This window comes from Citrus sinensis, chromosome 4 (assembly GCF_022201045.2).
Source record: "Citrus sinensis cultivar Valencia sweet orange chromosome 4, DVS_A1.0, whole genome shotgun sequence".
Lineage (NCBI taxonomy): Eukaryota > Viridiplantae > Streptophyta > Magnoliopsida > Sapindales > Rutaceae > Citrus > Citrus sinensis.
In genome coordinates this window covers 423,160-444,027 of record NC_068559.1, presented here as the reverse complement: position 1 = coordinate 444,027, position 20,868 = coordinate 423,160, and the positions used below count along the sequence as shown (strand labels likewise).

General features: G+C 35.5%; 4 protein-coding genes and 1 non-coding gene across 14 annotated transcripts; 1 reads left to right on the top strand and 4 right to left on the bottom strand.

The window, feature by feature from the left end:
* Nucleotides 1–562: 562 nt before the first annotated feature.
* Nucleotides 563–3,729, bottom strand: LOC102609417 (uncharacterized). 3 transcript variants are annotated; one of them, XM_052439177.1, is made up of 7 exons: nt 3,643–3,689; nt 3,446–3,563; nt 3,161–3,200; nt 2,971–3,054; nt 1,981–2,146; nt 1,375–1,648; nt 563–1,065 (listed from the first exon to the last, which is right to left on the bottom strand). In XM_052439177.1, the coding sequence occupies exons 2-7, from the start codon at nt 3,497–3,499 to the stop codon at nt 874–876; spliced, it is 810 nt and encodes a 269-aa protein (XP_052295137.1). In that variant the 5' UTR covers nt 3,500–3,563; nt 3,643–3,689; the 3' UTR covers nt 563–873. The 3 variants fall into 3 exon arrangements, with proteins under 3 accessions (XP_052295137.1, XP_024956731.1, XP_006486421.1); XM_025100963.2 differs by having other exon boundaries at nt 1,375–1,528; nt 3,446–3,729; XM_006486358.4 differs by having other exon boundaries at nt 3,446–3,725.
* A 69-nt stretch (nt 3,730–3,798) lies between these two features.
* On the bottom strand, nt 3,799–3,872 carry TRNAV-CAC (transfer RNA valine (anticodon CAC)). The gene has a single exon. It is a non-coding gene; the product is annotated as a tRNA-Val (tRNA).
* A 774-nt stretch (nt 3,873–4,646) lies between these two features.
* On the top strand, nt 4,647–5,186 carry LOC102610200 (probable glycosyltransferase At3g07620). The gene has a single exon (XM_006486361.4). The coding sequence runs from the start codon at nt 4,647–4,649 to the stop codon at nt 5,184–5,186; it is 540 nt and encodes a 179-aa protein (XP_006486424.2).
* Nucleotides 5,187–5,218: 32 nt separating this feature from the next.
* LOC102609894 (folylpolyglutamate synthase) lies at nt 5,219–11,475 on the bottom strand. 2 transcript variants are annotated; one of them, XM_015532716.3, is made up of 16 exons: nt 11,310–11,475; nt 11,033–11,194; nt 10,877–10,942; nt 10,474–10,583; nt 9,817–9,877; nt 9,414–9,497; nt 9,243–9,299; nt 9,013–9,073; nt 8,314–8,360; nt 8,114–8,191; nt 7,334–7,498; nt 6,922–7,215; nt 6,336–6,414; nt 5,998–6,150; nt 5,677–5,837; nt 5,219–5,599 (listed from the first exon to the last, which is right to left on the bottom strand). In XM_015532716.3, the coding sequence occupies exons 2-16, from the start codon at nt 11,165–11,167 to the stop codon at nt 5,540–5,542; spliced, it is 1,611 nt and encodes a 536-aa protein (XP_015388202.1). In that variant the 5' UTR covers nt 11,168–11,194; nt 11,310–11,475; the 3' UTR covers nt 5,219–5,539. The 2 variants fall into 2 exon arrangements, with proteins under 2 accessions (XP_015388202.1, XP_006486423.1); XM_006486360.4 differs by having other exon boundaries at nt 5,677–5,834.
* A 1,866-nt stretch (nt 11,476–13,341) lies between these two features.
* LOC102610508 (protein NEDD1) lies at nt 13,342–20,609 on the bottom strand. 7 transcript variants are annotated; one of them, XR_008054247.1, is made up of 12 exons: nt 20,283–20,609; nt 19,885–19,997; nt 19,266–19,526; nt 19,064–19,168; nt 18,337–18,399; nt 17,962–18,183; nt 17,046–17,624; nt 15,954–16,565; nt 15,480–15,656; nt 15,283–15,396; nt 15,049–15,129; nt 13,342–13,471 (listed from the first exon to the last, which is right to left on the bottom strand). XR_008054247.1 is itself a non-coding variant. In XM_052440095.1 (11 exons), the coding sequence occupies exons 1-10, from the start codon at nt 20,440–20,442 to the stop codon at nt 15,289–15,291; spliced, it is 2,400 nt and encodes a 799-aa protein (XP_052296055.1). In that variant the 5' UTR covers nt 20,443–20,609; the 3' UTR covers nt 14,473–14,851; nt 15,283–15,288. The 7 variants fall into 7 exon arrangements, 3 of the variants coding, with proteins under 3 accessions (XP_052296055.1, XP_052296054.1, XP_052296053.1); XR_008054246.1 differs by lacking the exon at nt 13,342–13,471 and adding an exon at nt 14,473–14,851; XR_008054245.1 differs by lacking the exon at nt 13,342–13,471 and adding an exon at nt 14,473–14,851 and having other exon boundaries at nt 15,049–15,396.
* Nucleotides 20,610–20,868: the final 259 nt, after the last annotated feature.

Below are 20,868 nucleotides of genomic sequence, written 5' to 3'. Positions count from 1 at the left end.
CATGGCGTGTAAGGACTTAATTTATTTGTTATTATTATCATTATTATTAGGGATTATTTTGGGGTTTCCTTCCCTTCAATGACCTTCATGCATGTGACTCGAGCTTGATTGAATATATATCCTTCCTCTGCACAAGTTGATTCTGTTTCTCTAATATTTAGAAAGAAATAGATGCAGACTGTTTTTACGATGGCTCAGTTAAGTTCCTTCTTTAGCTATGAAAAATTTCAAATAAATTAATTCATCTTACTGGAGCAATTAAGGCTGCCAATTCAAAGTTGTTGGCTTTAAACATTGAATTAGATGTTTAAGGAATCTCTCGCCAGTCGCCATGATTGAATACAAGGGGCCAATTACAACATCGAGGCGGTATTAATTCACACCTATAAATATATTCATCTCGGTAAACTTTCACCAATATGCTCAGTATTCCTTAAATTATTCAACATATTACTCGCTTGTCCTGAAAATCTAGATTTCATGAACCTCATTTCTGAATCATTTAGGTTCCTAACTCACAAAAGAAATTATTATAATAAAAACAAAAACAAACACACCAAAATAATAATAATAATAATAATAATAACTAAAAGGCCAATATATTTACACGACCAAAATTTAAGGGAAGCAATTCCAAGATCTAATACAGCTTGTCTATCCTTTTCCTGATGTTGGTCTTTAAAAAAGCTTTAAAAAATCATGAGCACTTCCCCCAAAAGTTTGTCTTTTCACTTCCATTCCATGTATTAAACTCATCACAACCAATTGACTGATCTCAAAGCAGATAGAAACCTCTACTTCCAAATACATGCAAACATATGCAGCTATCATATTGTTGTTATATTCCCCCTGAACCAACTAAACAGATTCAGGTTATGGAAAGAACCAGACCTTGATGAAGATTGCTAGAGCCATTTGCAAACAGAATGAAGCAACCACCAGCACCGTAAGATCATTCCCCTCCATGTAAGATTTGAGGTTGAAGGCAACGAAGCAAGATGAGGTGGTGCCAGCAAGAAGTATGATGATCCACCGGAGAAGCTCAATAGGAATAAGCAACAGAAACTGAAAATTGCACGGCGTATGTTAGATGATTGTCAGAGTAATAGAAGATGCAAAAAACAAACTGATTCTCAGATGTCTCAAGACAATAAAAAGGGACTGTTGACCATTTTTCGACAATATAAAGGTTCGGCAATATTTAATTTATTCTTTTAAAGGTTATCGCTTGTTCACACTATCACCAAGAACTATAATGTTCACATAATCTAGCATCAGTAGATATGCTTAAGCCGAAAAAGCTTGAAACGGTGAGGATTTTTTTTTTTTTCTTTTTGACAAGAAACCTTTTCAGCAAAAAAGACAAAAGCTCACCGAGGTGACAACAAAGATGAAGAGAGAATATCCCCAGAGGCACCAAAACCGAACAAGGCTAGCACTTGATCCCATGTACTGAAGCAAAAAGTAATATGCCAATGGCACCACTATTGCATAACCGTAGACTGTACATGCTGCCACATTTACAAAGCTGACATCAAAGCTCCAAGAAGCACTGCTGTTAGTATATTTTTGCATGAGGTACGTGGCACAGTTTCCAAATGAAGCAAGCATAAATACCAATGTAGTGGAGATCCAGATAAGCCCATATCTAACATGTCAAAGAAAAATCATAACTAATGAGCCCGCAAAATAAAATGAAAGGCAATTTATACAGTAACTATTAGATCGCAAACAAGCCAAACACCCAAAAAAAAATATAAACCCATAGTTATGTAGCTACATCCGTTGTTCCAATTACAAAAATTGTATAGATCTGGATTTGTCTATATGTAGATGACTTGTATGGCTATTACAAAACACAACATTTTATGATTTACAACTTCTTAGCAAAATCTATTTTTGTATCTATACAAAAAGAAATAGACCTGTCTATCTGTTTCACTATAATGGCAACAAGAGGAAGTGAAAATCAAAACTCACAGATCGGGATTAGCATCAATCTTGCTGAAAAAATCTCCAGAAAGGGGATGCAATGAACTAAACAATCTGTTTATGACAATGTCCGTATCCACATTGAAATACTGTGTGTAGGATGAGATGCTAAAAAACCCCTTCCAATTGTTTGCTGGTTGTTGTTCAAATCCTTCTGCACGGAGGCAAAGTCAGACATATTGTTAAAGGTTAACATAATGGCAGTATCTGTTCGCAAGAACAAATCCATGGCAATACATATCATCACTAATTTGCCCCTGACTATACTTTCAGTAACTCCTAATTGAAAATTATACATTTGTGAGACTCAATTCTAAAAGTAAGAGAGCCCCATTGCCACCATCTTCTCATCCCCTCCCTGGCCCAACATAGAAGATAAAGCACTACTGAACAGACCTCCCATGTTCCTATTCATTCAGCCAAAAGCTAAAGAGCTTAGCTAGCCACGACTGCCACAAGATATAATATTTTTCAATTATTTTATTTTTATTTACAAGAAGTTAATATGAAATTGCATGTTCACGTGGCATTTTTTATATGCAGCTAAATGCCTACTAAAACAAAGACTAGTTGAAAAGTAGCGCATATTTCAAGGAAAAATTTCAAATCAGACGAAATCCATTGCCATTCAAAACAAGCAAAAGAAGGTTTTACCAGTCTGTTGCTAGTTTCCTTCTCACTACGTTACAAAAATATAAACTTTTGACACCAGTCGGCCATATTCCTACGTTTGGTATTAAGCCCCAAGCAACTTCAGATCTAATAACTGAGACTTATTAGTAAATGTCATCTTGTGTTTCTGAATCATTTCATCTTGTGTTTCTAGTCTTTACCACCTATCTGTTGTCGCTGTATGAATAGGGAAACATATTTTAACCAAAAGCAACAAGAAAGGTTCTAATAATTCACATGACTAAAGTTAGCCATGTTTTCTCATAAAAGCACAAACACATTAAAATCAACAAGAAATGAGCATACCACTTGAACTCCCAAGAGATTGATAACCCGGCCTGCTGGCTCCTCCATTACCTGGGGGAAATGTTTGCATAGTAGCTTCCGGAGCTGCAAAAGAGTAGCAATATTGTTCACTTAATTCATAAAACTCCGCATCAAACAATAAAGCACTTCAATCACAACAAAAGAATTTTTTATAGAACACCCCCATTACCTTCATAGCTTGTGGCGTGCTTTTCTTCACTCACAACGGCCTATATACAGGAGAAGAAGGAAAAAAAAAAAAAAAAACTCTTTTTATACTTTCTGATAAGCGACAGTAATTAGTAATTAACACACATCATTTACGAAAAGTAAGTCATTAATATAACACCTTCCAAAAATATCTCGCAGCTTTTGCTAAACGAACTAATTACTCAAAATAAAATTAAACATTCAGAAATTTATTTAATTTCAAATAAAAAATGAAGGAAATGAAATGAAATTGGATCAGACTTACGGGGACTGAACCGAGCAAATGGCTTGAGGGGAGGTTATTGTAAGACTCGTCCATGATAAGAATTCAGATCGATCGACAAAAAAGAAAACTCCGCTGCTGATTAGAGAAGCATTGTTTTCTGGATTTTGAGAAAGAAAATGGATCAAGATTTGATTTTGAGATTTAAAAAAAAAAGAAAAAGAAAGAAAGAAAATTGCCAGTTAAAAAGCGAGCCCTAAATGTTGCCTTTTTCTTTCTCAGAGTGGTTAACGAAACGAAACAAGACTTAAGACTGGTCTCCCGACCGACCGGTACTGCCACGCGTTGGTTTGTTACTTTACAGTTAGTGTGGCGTATAAAAATAATAAATTTGATGTCTGAGCCCGGGTTCGAACCGGGGACCTCTAGTGTGTGAGACTAGCGTGATAACCAACTACACCACCCAGACGCTTCGATCATGTTTTCGATTGAGTAATTATTTATCCAAAACGATCTAATCTTCATGAAGTCAAAAATAAACTCCGTTTAAATATTACTAAAATTGAACGAGTATAACGTAAATTTTGAGACAGTTTTGTGTGTACATTTGGACCATTGCCAATGCAAATCTCTCCCTCCATTCTCCAATAATAAAGAGGTGCTTCAAAGCTCTAACTAGACTTGACTTTCCTTCTTCACCCTGTCCATAGTTGAAGCTTAGAAAATGTTTCTCACCAACATCCCTCTCTTCATCTCCCTCTTCCTCTCATTTTCTCTCCCTCTGTACTCCACTCCTTACCTCTCACCTACCACGCTTTTCCCGAATTACCAAAAAATGCTCCAATCTTTCAAAGTTTTCCCTTACACCGCTCCCCTAGTTTTCTCCACCCCATCTGATTCGGAGCCCCTCTTCGTTTCTTCTCTCCTCAACAGCTCTTTTCTCACTCTAGACCCAGAGCAAGCCGACCTCTTTTTCATCCCCTTCTCCTCTATAAACGTCTCCGCGCGCTCCCTCTCGCGTCTTGTCAATGCCCTCCGATACGACTTCCCGTTTTGGAACCGCACTCTTGGCGCCGATCATTTTTACGTCTCCTGCGAAGGTCTTAGCTTCGGTTCTGACAGAAATGTACTTGAGCTGAAGAAAAACTCTGTTCAGATCTCCTGTTTTCCGACAGCTCCAGATAAATTTGTCCCCCATAAGGACATCACTTTGCCTCCTTCCCTTGCGGGTCCCTACTCGCCGATGGAAAAGGCCAAAAATCATCTGCACCTGGGTTATGTTAGATACGGTGCCATCAAAGAGCATAGTTTGATCAAAGAATTGAGAGCTGATTCCGAGTTTTTGGTGGATTCTGAGCCGCTGGATCAATTGGGTTTTCAGGAGAGAATCCGAATTAGCAAGTTTTGTTTGTTCGAGTACGGTAAAGGGGATGTCTCGGGGATTAACGATGCTTTGCGTCATGGTTGCGTACCTGTGGTGATTACTGACCGTCCGATCCAGGACCTGCCGTTGATGGACGTGCTGAGGTGGCAGGAGATGGCGGTGTTTGTGGGATGGAATAAAGGCCGGGCCGGGGTTAAGGTGGAGGAGTTGAAGCGCGTGTTGTATCGCACGTGTGGTGGGGATGACAGGTACGGGGAGGTGAGGGGATTGGGTGTAACGGCGGGTAAGCACTTTGTGTGGAATGAGCAACCACAGCCGTACGATGCGTTTCATATGTTGATGTATCAGCTGTGGTTGAGACGACACACGATTAGATACGCCCGCAGAGAAGTGGCATAAGTTTGTCTTTTGCATGTGTACTAATAATACTATGAACCATCGAATTGTAATCTCTCCAATAACTTGCAACTCCTTGAACCAACAGCAGTATCAATTACAAAATCTTTTTTTCTCAAGTGAACAACTTTCAAGTGTCGGTAAAAATTTTGTCATCTTCTAATGAAGTACAGGCCCTACGAAGCTGTAAATCTTTCGGAGAAATTGTATGCTGCCGTCGGGTTAAAATTAATTGAATACGTTTTCTTGACCAACGAATGTGTTTGTCATTTGCCCCATGTTGCTGACATGAATTGCATCAAGATGATCTGAAGAGAAACTTGCCGTCAATGAACATGGAATTTTGTCACTCCCCCTCACTTCTTCACTATTTTCAGCACATCACCAATGAGATGGAGCGAACCAGTTACAAGGACCTGATAATTGAAGAGAAAATTTTGATTGATAATAATGTAAATCCAATACAGAGACCTTACATGACGACAACGGTTACCTGAAAACGAAGAGACTGATTCTGTTGGACACTGTCCCTGAGCCATTTAATAGCCAGTGGCAGAGAAGAAAAGACTGCACTGTTTTCACAGCTCCTAGCACTCAATTCTGTGTCGTCTTTTACATCTTCAGATGCATTATCTGTATTCTTGGCCTCCCCTGCTAGTGAGTTCAAAAAATAACATTTTCATAGATAAAACAAAAACAGCTGGCTTTAGATAAACTACTTATTTCTATTAAGGAAAATCGCGAGATATTTCACCAGTTCAGGCTGATGCAATATGATTATCACAACGATGGGTACCGCACATATAATTGATACCTTTATCACCCAGCATGAGGTTTTCCCACACTCTTTGAAGAGCAAACTGCCAGGACAGATCGATTTGAGTCTCAGTTGGCGGTAAAGCATGGGATCCAACCTTATTGTACACTGATGCATTTGGCACAAACAGAGCCTTCTTGAAGTAAACACCTACAGTTACAATGAGATGTTTAAGCTACACCAACGTGATAAATACCATCAAAATAAAAATCAAATATCTTCTTTTCTTTTCTGTAAAATACAGTAATAAACTACCAAGTACTTCAACCATATATGAGTCCTACATGTTCTAAAAAAACGTAGGAGAATAACTCTAAAAGATGACTTGCACTCACCATGTCTGGCACAAGTTTTCATCAGGCTAGGAAGAAGCAACTGAGGATCTCGCACCGACATACAATTGAACAACAGAATCTGCAAGGATTTTTCAACAAGTTTAGTTCACCATCAACACAAATGTGACCCAGTGCAGCGGAATATTCTCTGAGTACACAATAAATATCACAATCTAAAATTCAGGATGCTCCCACAAAATCACATGCAAATATATGAAGACACTATCAAAAGCTGTTTTTATAGATGTGTCAACTGAAAGTAATGCAAACTTTTGGTCTGAAAATAGAGGAAAGCCAAATTCAGTGAAAATCTCATATATAGAGGTGAGAATGAAGTCCATCTCAGCTATTTTTTATTGGTAAATATTGTGTTTATCACATAATCAAGTGGCTCTCTTCATTTAAAGCATATGATCTGCAGTCACTGGAAAAGGCATGTGACCTGAAGCACCTATATTCTCTACTTTAAAGAATTTGCGTAACTAAATTACGAGTTCTCCTGTGGTTTTGGAGTATAGAAATCAATCAGAGTGGATTTACCAATTAAAGCATATATACTCTTGAAGCATGACGCCACTTTCTCTACCTGTGCAGAGTTCTTTCTAATTTTTCCATCATGCTGTCTCTGTGGCAATCCATTGGAAGATCCAGAACTATTTGGTGGTTGAAAATCAAAGGTTTCTTGCTGATTTTCCTCCTTAATTGCCAGAGAAAACCATCTTGCACATATTTCCATGCTTTCAGGACTATGTGCTCCATCCAAATAGAACACCAGATCTCCAGATGTTTCAGAGTTTGTATATCGATCAGGAACAATCTGAGCCCGTCCTTGCAGGTTGGCCATTGTTAGACCTTGGATGAACTGCTCAGGAAGCGGACTCTGCGCCATGCAGATAAATACAACATAAGGTGAAAGAGGAAACCAATATAACAAGAGAACATATGCCTGAGTCACAAAGTAGAAGAAAAAATGCCAAACTCATATGAAAAGAACATACTGTTGTATCCAGGTAGTTAATTCCGAGTTGACTGGTCCTCTGAAGCCAAGTAGAACTTAGAGCAACAGCAAGACCAGCATTCATATATTGATGTTCACCTTCAAGCCCAAGCTTCAAACCATTCAGCAAACTTGCATCCAACGGTGGTACTACTTGAAGAGGTACCTGTCATCAGTATGATTTTCTCAGTGCTCAGTGAAGGCAACCTTATCATTCTTTTCTAAAATGCAGCATAACCTGATTATATCAGAAAAATCAGAAGTATCAAGTTTTTACATGATACAATGTCAGTGTTCACTAATTTTAGAGCCTTCAACAATTAGAGGCCCCAACTTAAATTAAGATCAGACAACTGGATAAGATACTCTTAGAACTACCTTGGTGGAGCAGATGAAAGAGACATAATTTGTAAAACAAAATGCCTCAAAACCATATATACCAGGTTGTATACGACTTGCCAATTCTTCAAAATCCTAAGCGTATCAACCCTCAAAATCATAATATCAAGTAAGAATGCAGTTGGACTTGCGATTTAAACCACCGGGAAGCCTGATGAGGTCTAAGAAAATGCTAACACTAAATCAGTATTGTAAACCCAGATTCACATTTTATGTACCAGAACACAAACTGATTTTTGATTGATATCTCAGTTTTAGCTTAGCATGATCATCAAATTGACTTACACAAGTCAATCTTACTAACTGTCAGCTAAGTTTTGAGTCATGCATTTTCCATTTGTGCACGAAAACAAACTCATTCATGAAAGAAAATGCAACCTACATCCAACTTGGAAGCATTCTCTTCAAGTACACGCATTGCCTCTTCAGGCTGAGGTACAGTAAAAGCAGGAACTCCATACTGCATCAGGAAACAGAAAGGGAATGAAGAAAAGTATTAAAAGAAACTCCCAACTCTGTTGCCTGGAAAAAGCATATACTACTCGCATAGATTTTTCTGAGTAAATGGTAATCTGTATAAACCTTAAAGATACCAGCCTTCTCCCCAGCAATTTCTCCAAGTGTATTTCCTGTTTTTAGCAGCCAACAAAAGAAATGAAATTTCAATTATTATAAGCCGAAATAATCATCAGAGAGCATAGTTTTGGATAGCATCTAATACGTTCAAGTTTTGAGTGTGCTTTTTCAATAATTTTTATGCTATCATTTAAGCTTGGATGCCTTTGAAAGCTAAAAACTCCAAATGTTTAAGATACTGACTATGACTATCCCAAAAATCAGTTGTTGAGAATTCATGTCATCATTAAAGTATGGATTCTGCAAGTTAGTTTAAACTCTTAGGTCATCAAGGCACATCTACATATCAACAAGTAGCCTTGAAAGGGAATTTAAAAGTAAACTTTCAACAAATCCCCGTATCAGTCATCAATTAAAACAATGGCATGGACTCATGCCAGCTACTAATTCAGGCAACACTCTTGGTTGGAACCTCAGTGTGAGTAACACTGAACTAGAATAGTATGGCACAAATCATTCTCTTATCTGCTGTAATGGCCATTTTCTACATAAATCAAGACCAGAACATGTCTGCACCTATTGCATTTGACAGAAAGTTCTAATAGAATTTAGAATGTAGTGATGCACTATATTAAGCTCTGCTTACTATTTACACATTGAGTAACTATGAGCAATTACCTAAATATAAGGAATAATAGAACTAACCAAGAATCTCCATGTGGTCATACCCAAGGGAAGAAATGCCGCATACTACAGGTTTCTGAACCTGAAAAATGAAGTTTGTTATGCCTATTAGAACTTTCAGAACAATATGTATCCTAGCGCGTAGATGGCCTGATACAATTGGAATAATTTTATAAAATGATGTTTATGACAAGAGATCTAAAAATGATATGAATATATTGATTTCTTCATCAAACAACATCAAAACATACCACATTTGTTGCATCAAACCTTCCACCTAATCCAACCTCTAAGATAGCAACATCTATCTGCATAGAACAACATGGTAAAGGTAATATTTCCCACTCCACACATCTGGACAGAAATAATATTCAGGTACTAGGTACGAAATTTTTGCAAGAGGTAAACTATATGTATCAAACCTGCTCTGCTGTAAATATCTTGAAGGCAAGTAATGCAAGGAAGCGAAAGTAAGAAGGCATGGGTATGTCTTCAGTAGCTTTTTCCTGCATACACAAATGAAGGAAAGGAAAAAAGATGCAAATAAATACACCATGAAATCACATAGCTTTGCATAAAAGAGACAACTCTTTCATTCATGGATCAATATGATTCCCTTGCAGTACGTAAATATTTAATCCAAGAATAAGCATGATTCCACCAATTTTAAGTAAATGTATCCTGATACAATTAACCCAACTTGAATCATTCTCCAAGCATATGGATCACAACTAACAGAATTTTTTAGGATGGAACAATCCAAAGTATAGGGATAGAATAATATTTAAATAGAAGGAAAAAAGAGTAAACAAGGCAAGAACATACCTTCAGTCTATCATAACACCACCAAAAATATGCCAAAAATTTGTCTTCACTTATGTCATCACTACAGCACGCAAAACAGCCATTAATTTAAATATCCACAATGTTAAACACAATACGTATAGAAAAGAGTGAAACTGCAAGTATGGTTCCCAACTTCAGCGAAGTAATTGGCACTTCCTAAGGCCAACGAAATTAGCAAAATGTGAATCTGAAATATATAAAAGATCACGTACTGCTAGAAATATTTTGAGATATATATTAATTAAATTGAGTTTCAATCCAAGAAAAAGAAAAAAAAAAAGAAAATTAGTCACTTGAAAATAAACTGTAATTTGACTCTGCTTTTTGTTCAATGAGTTAAGAAAATGTTACAAGTCTAGTTTATCCAAAGAACCAGAATCACATAATAACGAGTATTAATTGAGAATCAAACAACAGAAAATTAAGTGAAGTATAGGTCATATATATAACTTAATATTAATTTGACTAATGTACGCTAACTCTACTTGAGCGTGTTAGTTGGTTCAACTAGTAAAACCGCTCAGGGAGGGGTCTGGGTTTGAGCCCACTCAAATGGGGTGTGGCAAGATTTAGTTTCCGGTCATACATGCCTAAATAAAATGAACATACATCTATTCGAGGAATTGAAGAACTCACCCATCCAAACGAAATCTTTCTCTAACATCAATGAGGTGAGGAGATGTGAAAAGTCCTGTCCGGAAGCCACAATTACGCAATATAGATTCCGTAAATGTGCAGGTGGATCCCTTTCCAGTTGAAAAGGAAAAAAATGAACTCATGTCAAACGACATTGAAATTATATTTGCCTAGTAGAACTCATGTCAACCACTTAGTTTAGGACTTTCAATTGAATGCTTGTACGAAATTCAATAGAAATATGCTCAAAAACTTGAAAACACATCCGAAGTGTAAAATCTTAATAATTTTAAATTCTCAATTTATGAACTCACAGCGGCTATCAGAAGGTAGTTAAATATGCAACATAGAATTAAGCTCAAATTTATTTTTTCAAAAAGATAGAGAAACAAAAATAAATTACCTTTCCTTTGGTACCAGCAACATGAATAACCTTCAATTGAGAAATTGCCACATCTAAGTCCAAAATCTATAGAACAGAGTTAGTTCAATCTCATTATAATTTGCACCAGTAAAAAAGTAAAATAATAATAATAATAAAGAAACGAAAAATATTTACCTTTAGATAATCGGAAAGCAGCTCGAAGCGATCCCCGTTGTTGCTCTTATCAGCACGACTGCGTTTTGTTATAAGAGAAGACAAAGCATCCAACGCTTCCTCGTATGCAGTAACAGTTTTATTACCTTCTGCCATTTTCGATTTGAATCTCAATTCAAAAACCTGAATTCAACAGAAATAACTAACTTTTAAGTGATGAAAAAAGAATGGTATAGTATAGAATGTGAACACGTATTGGTGGACACGTGTGTGCGTGTGAAACGACAGAGGAGGAGACCGTTTTGGTGGTGTTCGAGGCGGCGAGAGAGAGATAGCAAGTGGAAGTGGTTGTTGGTTTGGGGAAAATATGAAGACGGGATTGGGATTGGGGTTGGGTGGAGGGTTGAAGTCGAACGTCATTGTGTTTGCGAACGCTAAACGACGGGGTCACCGTGACGTTGATTTTTTTTATGCAAGCCATTTTAATGTATCAGTTTCAATATTTTGTCTCATTCCCTTTATTTACTTCTTAATAAATTTTGATCATAATAATAATAATAATAACGTCATTTAAAATAATAAAATTATTTATGATTTGAACGAGAATAATTTGATAAATATAAAAAATTAGAGGAATACAAAAATAAATATGAGTTTCATGTTCATTCATTTATTCTCATTCTCAACCCCCTCACATGAGAATGTGATTCTCATTCTTTATTCTTAAATTACGTGGGATCCACATATTTTGTTCTCACTCTAAAATTATATTTTACTAAATAAATATATTTTTCATTCTCATTCATTCATTCATATCTCCTAAACCCTAGTAAACACATCATTATTTACTTATTAAAATCGGATCCATCTATCTTTCAATTATCATTTTTTTTTTAATTATGATTCCACTATCAGTCATAAAATGAATAACACGTCAATTAAGATTTTAACTCAAATTTTGTTATTTAGCAGTACTTTCGTTTCTCGTGTTTGGTTACTTTCCAGGGAAATTATGTTTATGTAATTATTGTATAGCTCCCTCCGATTGTGATATAATTTCTTACATAGCATATCTTTTCATTTAAAGTTAGCTTGAGATTATAGTAATATAGTGATTGATAAAATAGATTATTTTTATGGTATAAATAAAATATACTATTAATTAAAAAAATAATTTAGTGTTTGATAAAATTGTATTATTAAAATTATTGTGAGTTTAAAAAATAGAGTATAGACTTTTGATAAATTTTATAACACAAATATTATTTTATTATATAATGACAAAAAAGACACAAATTTAAATTATCTTTTATTTTATATTAGACTTTGTGGAAAAATAAAATACAATTATCCTTTTGTTAAAATATTAAAATTATAATAAGAATTTTTTAAAAATGTGGTGACTTATTTAAACTCCATTAATAAATTTTGACAAAAAGATATTTGATAAATTATGTTAAAAACTATTGTTTCATAAATTTCTCAATTTCAATAGTATCTTTTAAAAGTAAGTGATGATTACTTTCCATAAACAACTTGTCAAATAAGTCACTAAACTTTTTTTAAATCCATATTACAACCTTAATATTTTAACAAAAAGATAATTATATCTTATTTTTTGTAAGCCCTAATATATATATATATTTAAAGCTATGTCTATTTTGATTATTAACAATTATTTTGTAATAAAATTTATTAAACACACATTCTCCATTTTTTTAACTCACAACTAATATGACAACACAGCTTACTAAACATTAAGTTACTTTTTTAAATCAATAACTTATTTACAATATATTTCATCAACAATTATAAAAGTCCATAACCCCCAAACTTATCGTTATTAAACTACTTGTCTAAAGTTACTTGCTGTAAAAAAAAATTAAAAATAAACAATTTCAACATGTTATGCCAATGACACTTTATTAAACACTTCTTGCAAAAATATGATGTTAATACTCCAAACTCCACAAATAAACAATAAGGCAAACAACTTCAACCTGAACTTTAGGTCAACAAGAGAAAGGCCTCTTATACGGTAAAATGAAACCTTAGCATGTTAATAATGAATACGTCAACACATAGTTTAATACACACAAAAATTAATATACACACAAGCCAAAACTGATTACAACATGTTGCTGTCACAAGCAATTGCTGCAAGAAAAACAACATTAAAGAGACATTTGCAAATTCTGGGATTCTATATTAAAATATATACACAAGTAAAGAAGTCACCTCTGAACTATTACAAGCACGAAGAACAGTTAACGGCTGTGGTTTGCCGCGAATATCATAGAACACCACACGGCCATTACTTGTTCCTGCTGTCAATATCCAATCATCATCTATAAATGCTAACGAAGAGAAAGGTGCCTCATATGTGATGCAAGATGAGGGTCTTCTAGACCCTGGGTCATAAGTGTATAGCTTCTTATCCAGTCCAACACTAGCAATTATCTGTCACAAGGAGAACATTAGGCAAAATAACGTTTAATTACTTTCACTGGATGACCCCATACGGGACTGTTTCAAAGCATGATATATTCACCTTCTTATAATATAATGTATCAGTTTCAATATTTTGTCTCAATCCCTTTATTTACTTATTAAAAATCGGATCCACCTATCTTTCAAATATCATTTTTTTTAAAAAATTATTATTCCATTATCAGTCATAAATGAATAACACGTCAATTACTTTTCTAACTCAAATTAGAACTCGTTATTTAGCAGTACTTACGTTTTCTCGTGTTTGGTTACTTTCCAGGGAAATTATGTTTGTGTAATTATTATATAGCTCCCTGCGATTGTGATATAATTTCTTACATAGCATATCCTTTCACTTGAGATTATAATGACTGATAAAATAAATTATTTTTATGATATAGATAAAATAAATTATTTTTCTTATATAGATAAAATAAATTCAGTGTTTGATAAATTGTATTATTAAAATTGCTGTGAGTTTAAAAAGCAAGGTATAGACCTTTGATAAATTTTATAACACAAATATTATTTTATTATACAATGACAAAAAAGACACAAATTTAAATTATCTTTTATTTTACATTAGACTTTGTGGAAAAATAAAATACAATTATCCTTTTGCTAACATATTAAATTATAATAAGAATTTAAAAAAAAATGTGGTGACTTATTTAAACTCCATTAATAAATTTTGATAAATTATGTTAAAAACAATTGTTTCATATATTTCTCTATTTCAATAGTAGCTTTTAAAAGTAAGTGATGATTATTTTCCATAAACAACTTATTAAATAAGTCACTATACTTTTTAAAATTCATATTACAACCTCAATATTTTAACAAAAAGATAATTATAACTTATTTTTTGTAAGCCCTAATACACACACACACACACATATAAGAAATTTAAAGCTATGTCTATTTTGATTATTAACAATTATTTTGTAATAAAATTTATTAAACACACAATCTTCATTTTTTAAACTCACAACTACCATGACAACATAATTTACTATATATTAAGCTACTTTTTAAATCAATAACTTATTTACAACTTATTTCATCAACCACACAAGTCCCATAGCCCCAAACTTATCGTTATTAAAAATAAAAATTTTCTAAAAATTTACTAAATAATCTTTTTTTTTAATACTTATAAAATAAAGTGCCTATAGCTTTCAAACGCACTCCAAATAGGCCTCAATACACACTCTGCAGTTGACTCCACTTGATACCCACTCCGTGGTTTAGCACTATAGAATCAACATGTTATGCCAATGACGCTTTATTAAATACTTCTTTTTTTTTCCCCCCTCAGTTCTTCACGAGTTTAGTGAAGCCGATCTACCTCTACATTTTTCACAAGCAAAAATAAAAGGTAATTAAACAAAAATCAAAATAAAAAGCCAAAAAAAAGCACCAGAGAACTGTACTTTCAATGTAAGTATTTCCTATAACCTAACAAACTAACAGGTAATTTGGATATCAATCACCCAATTAAAAGCTTCATTTTGTTAGAATAAAGATACTTCTGTACATGTTCATACCTCCTATCTCTAAGAACACTCCATCTTTATCATTCTTCACAACTGATTTTTCTTTCTTTTTTCAACCCGGCTTTGAAATATCTGCTTATAAAATCAATTGTAATTAGCTATTTAAAAAAAAAAAGGCCACCAGGCAGTGGGCACTGAGTAAAAACAAACTATGACAAATAAATAAATAGACAAGAAGATACGAAATTCCATCAACAAATAATCACACAAATAATGCATCTTCACCCGTGTTCAAAGCAGTTGGCGGAGCTGATGGTTTTCTTTCCTCAGAGACTTAATTTCCTTCATCAGCTCAGCTTGGTTTTCAAGAATTGAGCTCATTACATTGGACATTTGAGTCTGTAACAGTATTGTGATAATTATATGTGAGACAAAAAATTTTGGAAAACTAACGGTAAATCGAGGGTACAACACATACATACCTCCTGCATATGGAATTGCCTTAAAATTTCAATATGAAGGTTCCTCATATCTTCATGTATGGATTTCTGAAACGAATCAAGAGTTTCTTCAAGTGTACGTTGAAAGAGCTGAAGTGTGAAGTTACTGCCCTGTGGTGGATCTGGCTGAGGGCTTTTTAGGGATTGAGACATTCCACCCTGTGAATAAATCAACATCCATTATAATCTGATTTAAAGTGGAAGAAAGTTAGTGTCATTACATCTCTCAAAGTTCAACGTCAAGGATTCACTATGCAATTACCACTTAGCGGTTTCAATCAACACAGCACAGACTGTCCTAAACTAATCAAATCCATATTTAGCTAGTATTACTGAAGGCTTGGGTGGTGACAAGGCATTGAAATAGGATTTAATCATGCTGGAACTTTTCTACAAAAGCAAAGGAGATGTTCAAATGTGACCGCAAACAATTACTGAATGAATCGGGATTCTTACATTTATAGCTGGAGGAATTCCAGGTTCTACTACAGCTGATGTGTCAGACCTAGATAAGAAGTTACTTAAAAGTTCTTCCTTGGTTTCTGCTCCTGTTTTCTTTGTTTTAGGTGAACCGACTGAAAGGGATGTCCCAGAAGTAGTGCTAATTCTCTCAGCATACGTCCTTCGGGGTTCTCGGTGAGTCAATGTTAAAGATGACGTTCTCGATGAGTCAAGGTTACCTGATCCCAGGATGCCTTTTGTACCAAGAGACAGAGATGGGAAACTAGATGAGAGGTGTTCTGGAAATCCCAAAGACGAAGTCTCCTGATATGAAGTGACATCTTTGGTACGCAGGTTTTCATGGCTCAGGTTAGAATCTGTCAATGAGCTAATACTTGTCTGACTCAGTGACACATCTTGCAGTCCAGAATACATTGAACTTGATGTGAGACCACTAGAAGTTGACATCCCATAACGAGATGGCATATTGAGTGGCTGACGGAGGAGGGCAAATTTGTCAGATAATTTCTCACCACCCCAGGCTTCTGGAGGAGTGATGGAAGAGTCTTCGCTCTTGGAAGATGGAGAAGGTGTTGATCCCAATAGCGCAAAAGATCTGGCATCATCCTGCAAAAAGACAAACATAAATGCAATGCCACGAAGAAATTGAAAACACATCAAGTTCTGGAGAACAATCCAATTTACCAAACCTATGCATAAAATATCTAAAATAACTGACCATACATACAAGATTGTAGCCAATTCACATTCATATCTCCCCTAACATGCGATTAAGATTAAAAAGAAAGAAACCATGAGAAAACAGAAGCTAACTTGGACGGCAAAAAATCTCATGAATTCTAAGACCCAAAGGCAGTTGAATTATGACTTTGAGAATATTTTGACACTATGCCAAACGTCCAGTACGATGTAGAAAACAGCTGTTGTCGTCTTCCAACAGTGTATATTTAGAGCACTCGCCAAAGTAGCTACACCAAAATAAAACTGTGCTAAAGGTTGAAATTAATATCTTACACCCAGAAGAAAGAAATAAATATTCACACATTGCAGGAAGCATCTGGAAACAAAACTGAAATGAGGACAAACCTGTTTAGATGTTGAACTGGATTTCCAATCAAATACTGAGTGCTCATTTGAACCATCCTCTGCATAAGGGAATCTCCTGCTGGATGAAGGAAACAACATGGATGAAGGCTTCTTGTCAATGGGTAGATGATCTTTCTTCGCTCCTTCATGACCATCCCACAGTTTATCAAGTGATGGTGTAATTGGCTGAACATCAACAAGAGGGGAAAACACTTCCATATCATCCTTAAAATTATAACTTGATCGAGGGGCATGTAATCTTGCCAATGGTCCGCCTGGACGGAGATAGCTACGTTGTGGTGTTTCCTCTCCTGAAGGCAGACTTTGTGTCCTAGACACAGAACCAGTACCACCCACAGTAAGAGAAGATGCTTCTGCAGAAGGACCTGAACGGCTACTAGGACGAGAACCGGATACAGCAGTGGACAGAGAAACGCTTGATGATGTCACTGAGGGAAGTGGGTCAGGCATAAGAATAGAGTCCCCGACAGCACCTCCTAGAAGAGCAGTCTCAGCTTTGCAAGTAGTCTCATCAATAAAAACTGGCTTTGCTCTTTGCCAGCACAAACTTGACACAGCCTGATAAACACTTCAAATACTTAGTATTTATAGAGATTGCCAAAACATGATCTAATACTCTGAACTCCACAGATAAACAATAAGGCAAACAACATCAACCTGAACCTTAGGTCAACAAGAGAAAGGCCTCTTATATGGTAAAATCAAACCTTAGCATGTTAATAATGAATACGTCAACACATAGTTTAATACACTCAAAAAATAATATAAAAACAAGCCAAAACTGATTACAACATGTTGATGTCACAAGCAATTGCTACAAGAAAAACAACATTAAAGAGACATTTGCAAATTCTGGGATTCTTTATTAAAATATATACACAAGTAAAGAAGTCACCTCTGAACTACTACAAGCACGAAGAACAGTTAACGGCTGTGGTTTGCCACGAATATCATAAAACACCACACGGCCATTACTTGTTCCTGCTGTCAATATCCAATCATCATCTATAAATGCTAACGAAGAGAAAGGTGCCTCATATGTGATGCAAGATGAGGGTCTTCTAGACCCTGGGTCATAAGTGTATAGCTTCTTATCCAGTCCAACACTAGCAATTATCTGTCACAAGGAGAACATTAGGCAAAATAACGTTTAATTACTTTCACTGGATGACCCCATATGGGACTGTTTCAGAGCATGATATATTCACCTTCTTACATCTCTGTCAGTTTATTGCAAAAAAGTGCCGAGTTAATAAGATAAAGACTATACCTTATCATCGGATGAGAAGCTAATCCCAGCAGTTGGTGCAGAATGCTGTTTCAACCAAGAAACCTGTAAGCAGAAAAGTGATTGTTATGATCCCGAAAAATTGTTTCAAACCTAAAACAAGGGCATCTACAGTGCTACAAGGAATTAATATTGGACATGATAATACTAATGAACCCAAAACAGAAGAGCGCATGTCAAAAAGTTTTCTCCTCATTTTTAACCAACCCCCCTATTACCGGCCAATGCCAAAAATCTGATAGTGGAAGAAAAAGAGGATATTAGAAAGATGCATGAATGGCTTGACCATAGTGTAAGTCGGATGTTTCTATGATAAGCAGCAGATCCCCTATCAGAAAAGATGATGACCATATCTGAAATATTTCAAGGTACGGAGCAGCCTAATTCAACATCTAAATATTATTTGGAACAAAAAGATTTGCTAAATTAAAGGAAATCGTCTTGACTTCTCGATGTACTTTGTAAAATTCTGTGCTACCACACCTCATTCAAAATTACAATTACTGAACAATAACTATGACGACACAAGCACAAAATCAACAGGATTTTTCCGACAAAGTATTTGAAATCTAGCTTTGAAAGGACCAAGGTAAGCACGACATTCAGTAAGTTAAATGAAACTCTTCTTATACATGCAATTCATTAAACCAAATCAGACGTCCCGTAGTATGTACATGTTTCCGAACCCAATAATGGAAATACTGAATACCTTTGGGCTACGCCCAGTAGTATCCCACAAATGTAAAGTCCCATCATCACCTGCTGTCACCAAAAGGTGTCGACTATTCCGTGAATAATCAAGCACCCTCAGTACCTGGCCTTAAATCCATCAGACAAACAATTAGCTTGGGTAGCAGAGACTCTCGGTCATAAACACTAGAATACAACCCAGCTACAAGAACCTAAACAACCTGTTCATTAGGATCCTTGAGTTCAGCAGCCTTTGCTCCCGATGCAAGGTTGTGGAGAATAAGGTCCCCGCTTAAACTGATAGAAGCCAAGTGCTCATCTTTGCAATTGTACATTGCACCTGTTATAGTATTGGTATGACCCCTCAACCATTTGATGCAGCGTTTCCTCTGAAGGTCCCATATTCTTACAACTTGACTGCTTCCCCCAGAACATATATATCTGGATCCCTTGTTGCTAAAACTAATAGCCAATATTGATTCCTGAAAAAATGAGAAAAATTCCCAACAATAAGTTGATACATTAGACCTGTAAAGCCTATTTACTGGAAAATGCGGATCTTTAGTTTACCACAAGCAACTGAAGCTGGCAGAATGAATGACAAATTGGGGGGAAAAAACAATAAAAGTTCAAAACCTTTGCCACATAGAAGACAACTCCTAAAAACATGGCTTAGGATGAGCCATTGCTGGCGTGCAATTGGGGAAGAAGTCATGCACCGTTCTGTCATTGAATCTCTAGAAGATAGAATGACTGGTACTAGAAGTACACATAGACAAACCCACATGCTTCAAATTTAATACTTCGATTGATGGTAGATCAGAGCTAGAAGAGGATTACCTCAATATTGTCTCCGCTATCTGTACCAGCTACCGGAATTGTTCCCATGCTCACCCCATTCTTCCTCCACAATGATATCTTCTTATCTTCTCCAGCACTTGCAACAACTAAATCTGCAGGAATCATATCCCAAATAGAACGGTCCATTAATCAAATAATCTAAAGGAGAAGTTGATTCAATACCCTCTCAACTAAGTCTAATGATCATTTGCTAAACCGAATCCAATTTTTTCAGTTAGATACAAAAGCTAAATATCAACAATCAAACAACAAAACCTGATCTAGAGCTCCAGTCAACAAAATAACACATTTCCTTCACTCCTTTTAAATTCATCTAATTTATCATCAACTAAAGAAGTCCCATTTTTTCCATTGAGGGAATGAGTAAGTTGACTCACTGGTGTGATTCCACTTGACCGAGTTAACCAGGCAACCGGGAGATGGCGTGTAGTTTAAAATGCAAGGATCGCCGTGCTCAACGGACACATCGAAGAGCTTGACAGTGTCGCCACAGCTCGCCGCCAGCAACGCCGTTGACAGATCCTTCAAGTTCGTCATCTTTCCACAGGGAATTTCGAACGTAATTCGAAACTTTCCCGGAAAATAGAAAGTACTTCGAAAAAGAAAGTGGATTTGAAATTTAGTTTTTAATGTTAAAAAAAGGGAACCCTAACCGAAAGAGAGAGAAAGAAAGAGGCAAAAAATTTAAATGAGTAGAGAGGTAATGAACGCGGGCGCCTTTATATCTTCTCTAGCTATTAACGTCAGTCAGCAGCCCTCATACTTTATAAGTTTTTCAATTTATTATTATTAGTTTCCGTTGGTTAATTTTAATCTCAAATATTATTTAAGAGTAATTTTTAAAAACCTCTCCTGAGGTTTGGGCTTGTTGCAAGTAGATGGCGAGAATTGATTTATTTATAAAAAACCCCCTACCATCAATTAAGTTTAACATTGACCGTTAGTTGACCGTGCAAAGACAAT

Bases quoted from the DNA above. Each gene is read 5' to 3' on its own strand.
- LOC102609417 (XM_006486358.4), bottom strand. From the start codon at position 3,499: ATGGACGAGTCTTACAATAACCTCCCCTCAAGCCATTTGCTCGGTTCA. The intron at 2,147-2,970 runs GTATGCTCATTT...GCCTCCGTGCAG, and splicing joins ATCTCTTGGGAGTTCAAGTG to AAGGATTTGAACAACAACCA. The intron at 1,066-1,374 runs GTGAGCTTTTGT...TGCAATTTTCAG, and splicing joins TCATCTTTGTTGTCACCTCG to TTTCTGTTGCTTATTCCTAT.
- LOC102610200 (XM_006486361.4), top strand. From the start codon at position 4,647: ATGGAAAAGGCCAAAAATCATCTGCACCTGGGTTATGTTAGATACGGT.
- LOC102609894 (XM_015532716.3), bottom strand. From the start codon at position 11,167: ATGGCAGAAGGTAATAAAACTGTTACTGCATACGAGGAAGCGTTGGAT. The intron at 9,300-9,413 runs GTTTGATACATA...TGTTCTATGCAG, and splicing joins AGATATTTACAGCAGAGCAG to ATAGATGTTGCTATCTTAGA. The intron at 7,499-8,113 runs GTAGGTTGCATT...TACTGATGACAG, and splicing joins AGAATGCTTCCAAGTTGGAT to GTACCTCTTCAAGTAGTACC.
- LOC102610508 (XM_052440095.1), bottom strand. From the start codon at position 20,442: ATGACGAACTTGAAGGATCTGTCAACGGCGTTGCTGGCGGCGAGCTGT. The intron at 18,400-19,063 runs GTATTCAGTATT...TTCTGCTTACAG, and splicing joins CTACTGGGCGTAGCCCAAAG to GTTTCTTGGTTGAAACAGCA. The intron at 18,184-18,336 runs GTATAGTCTTTA...TCCTTGTGACAG, and splicing joins GCTTCTCATCCGATGATAAG to ATAATTGCTAGTGTTGGACT.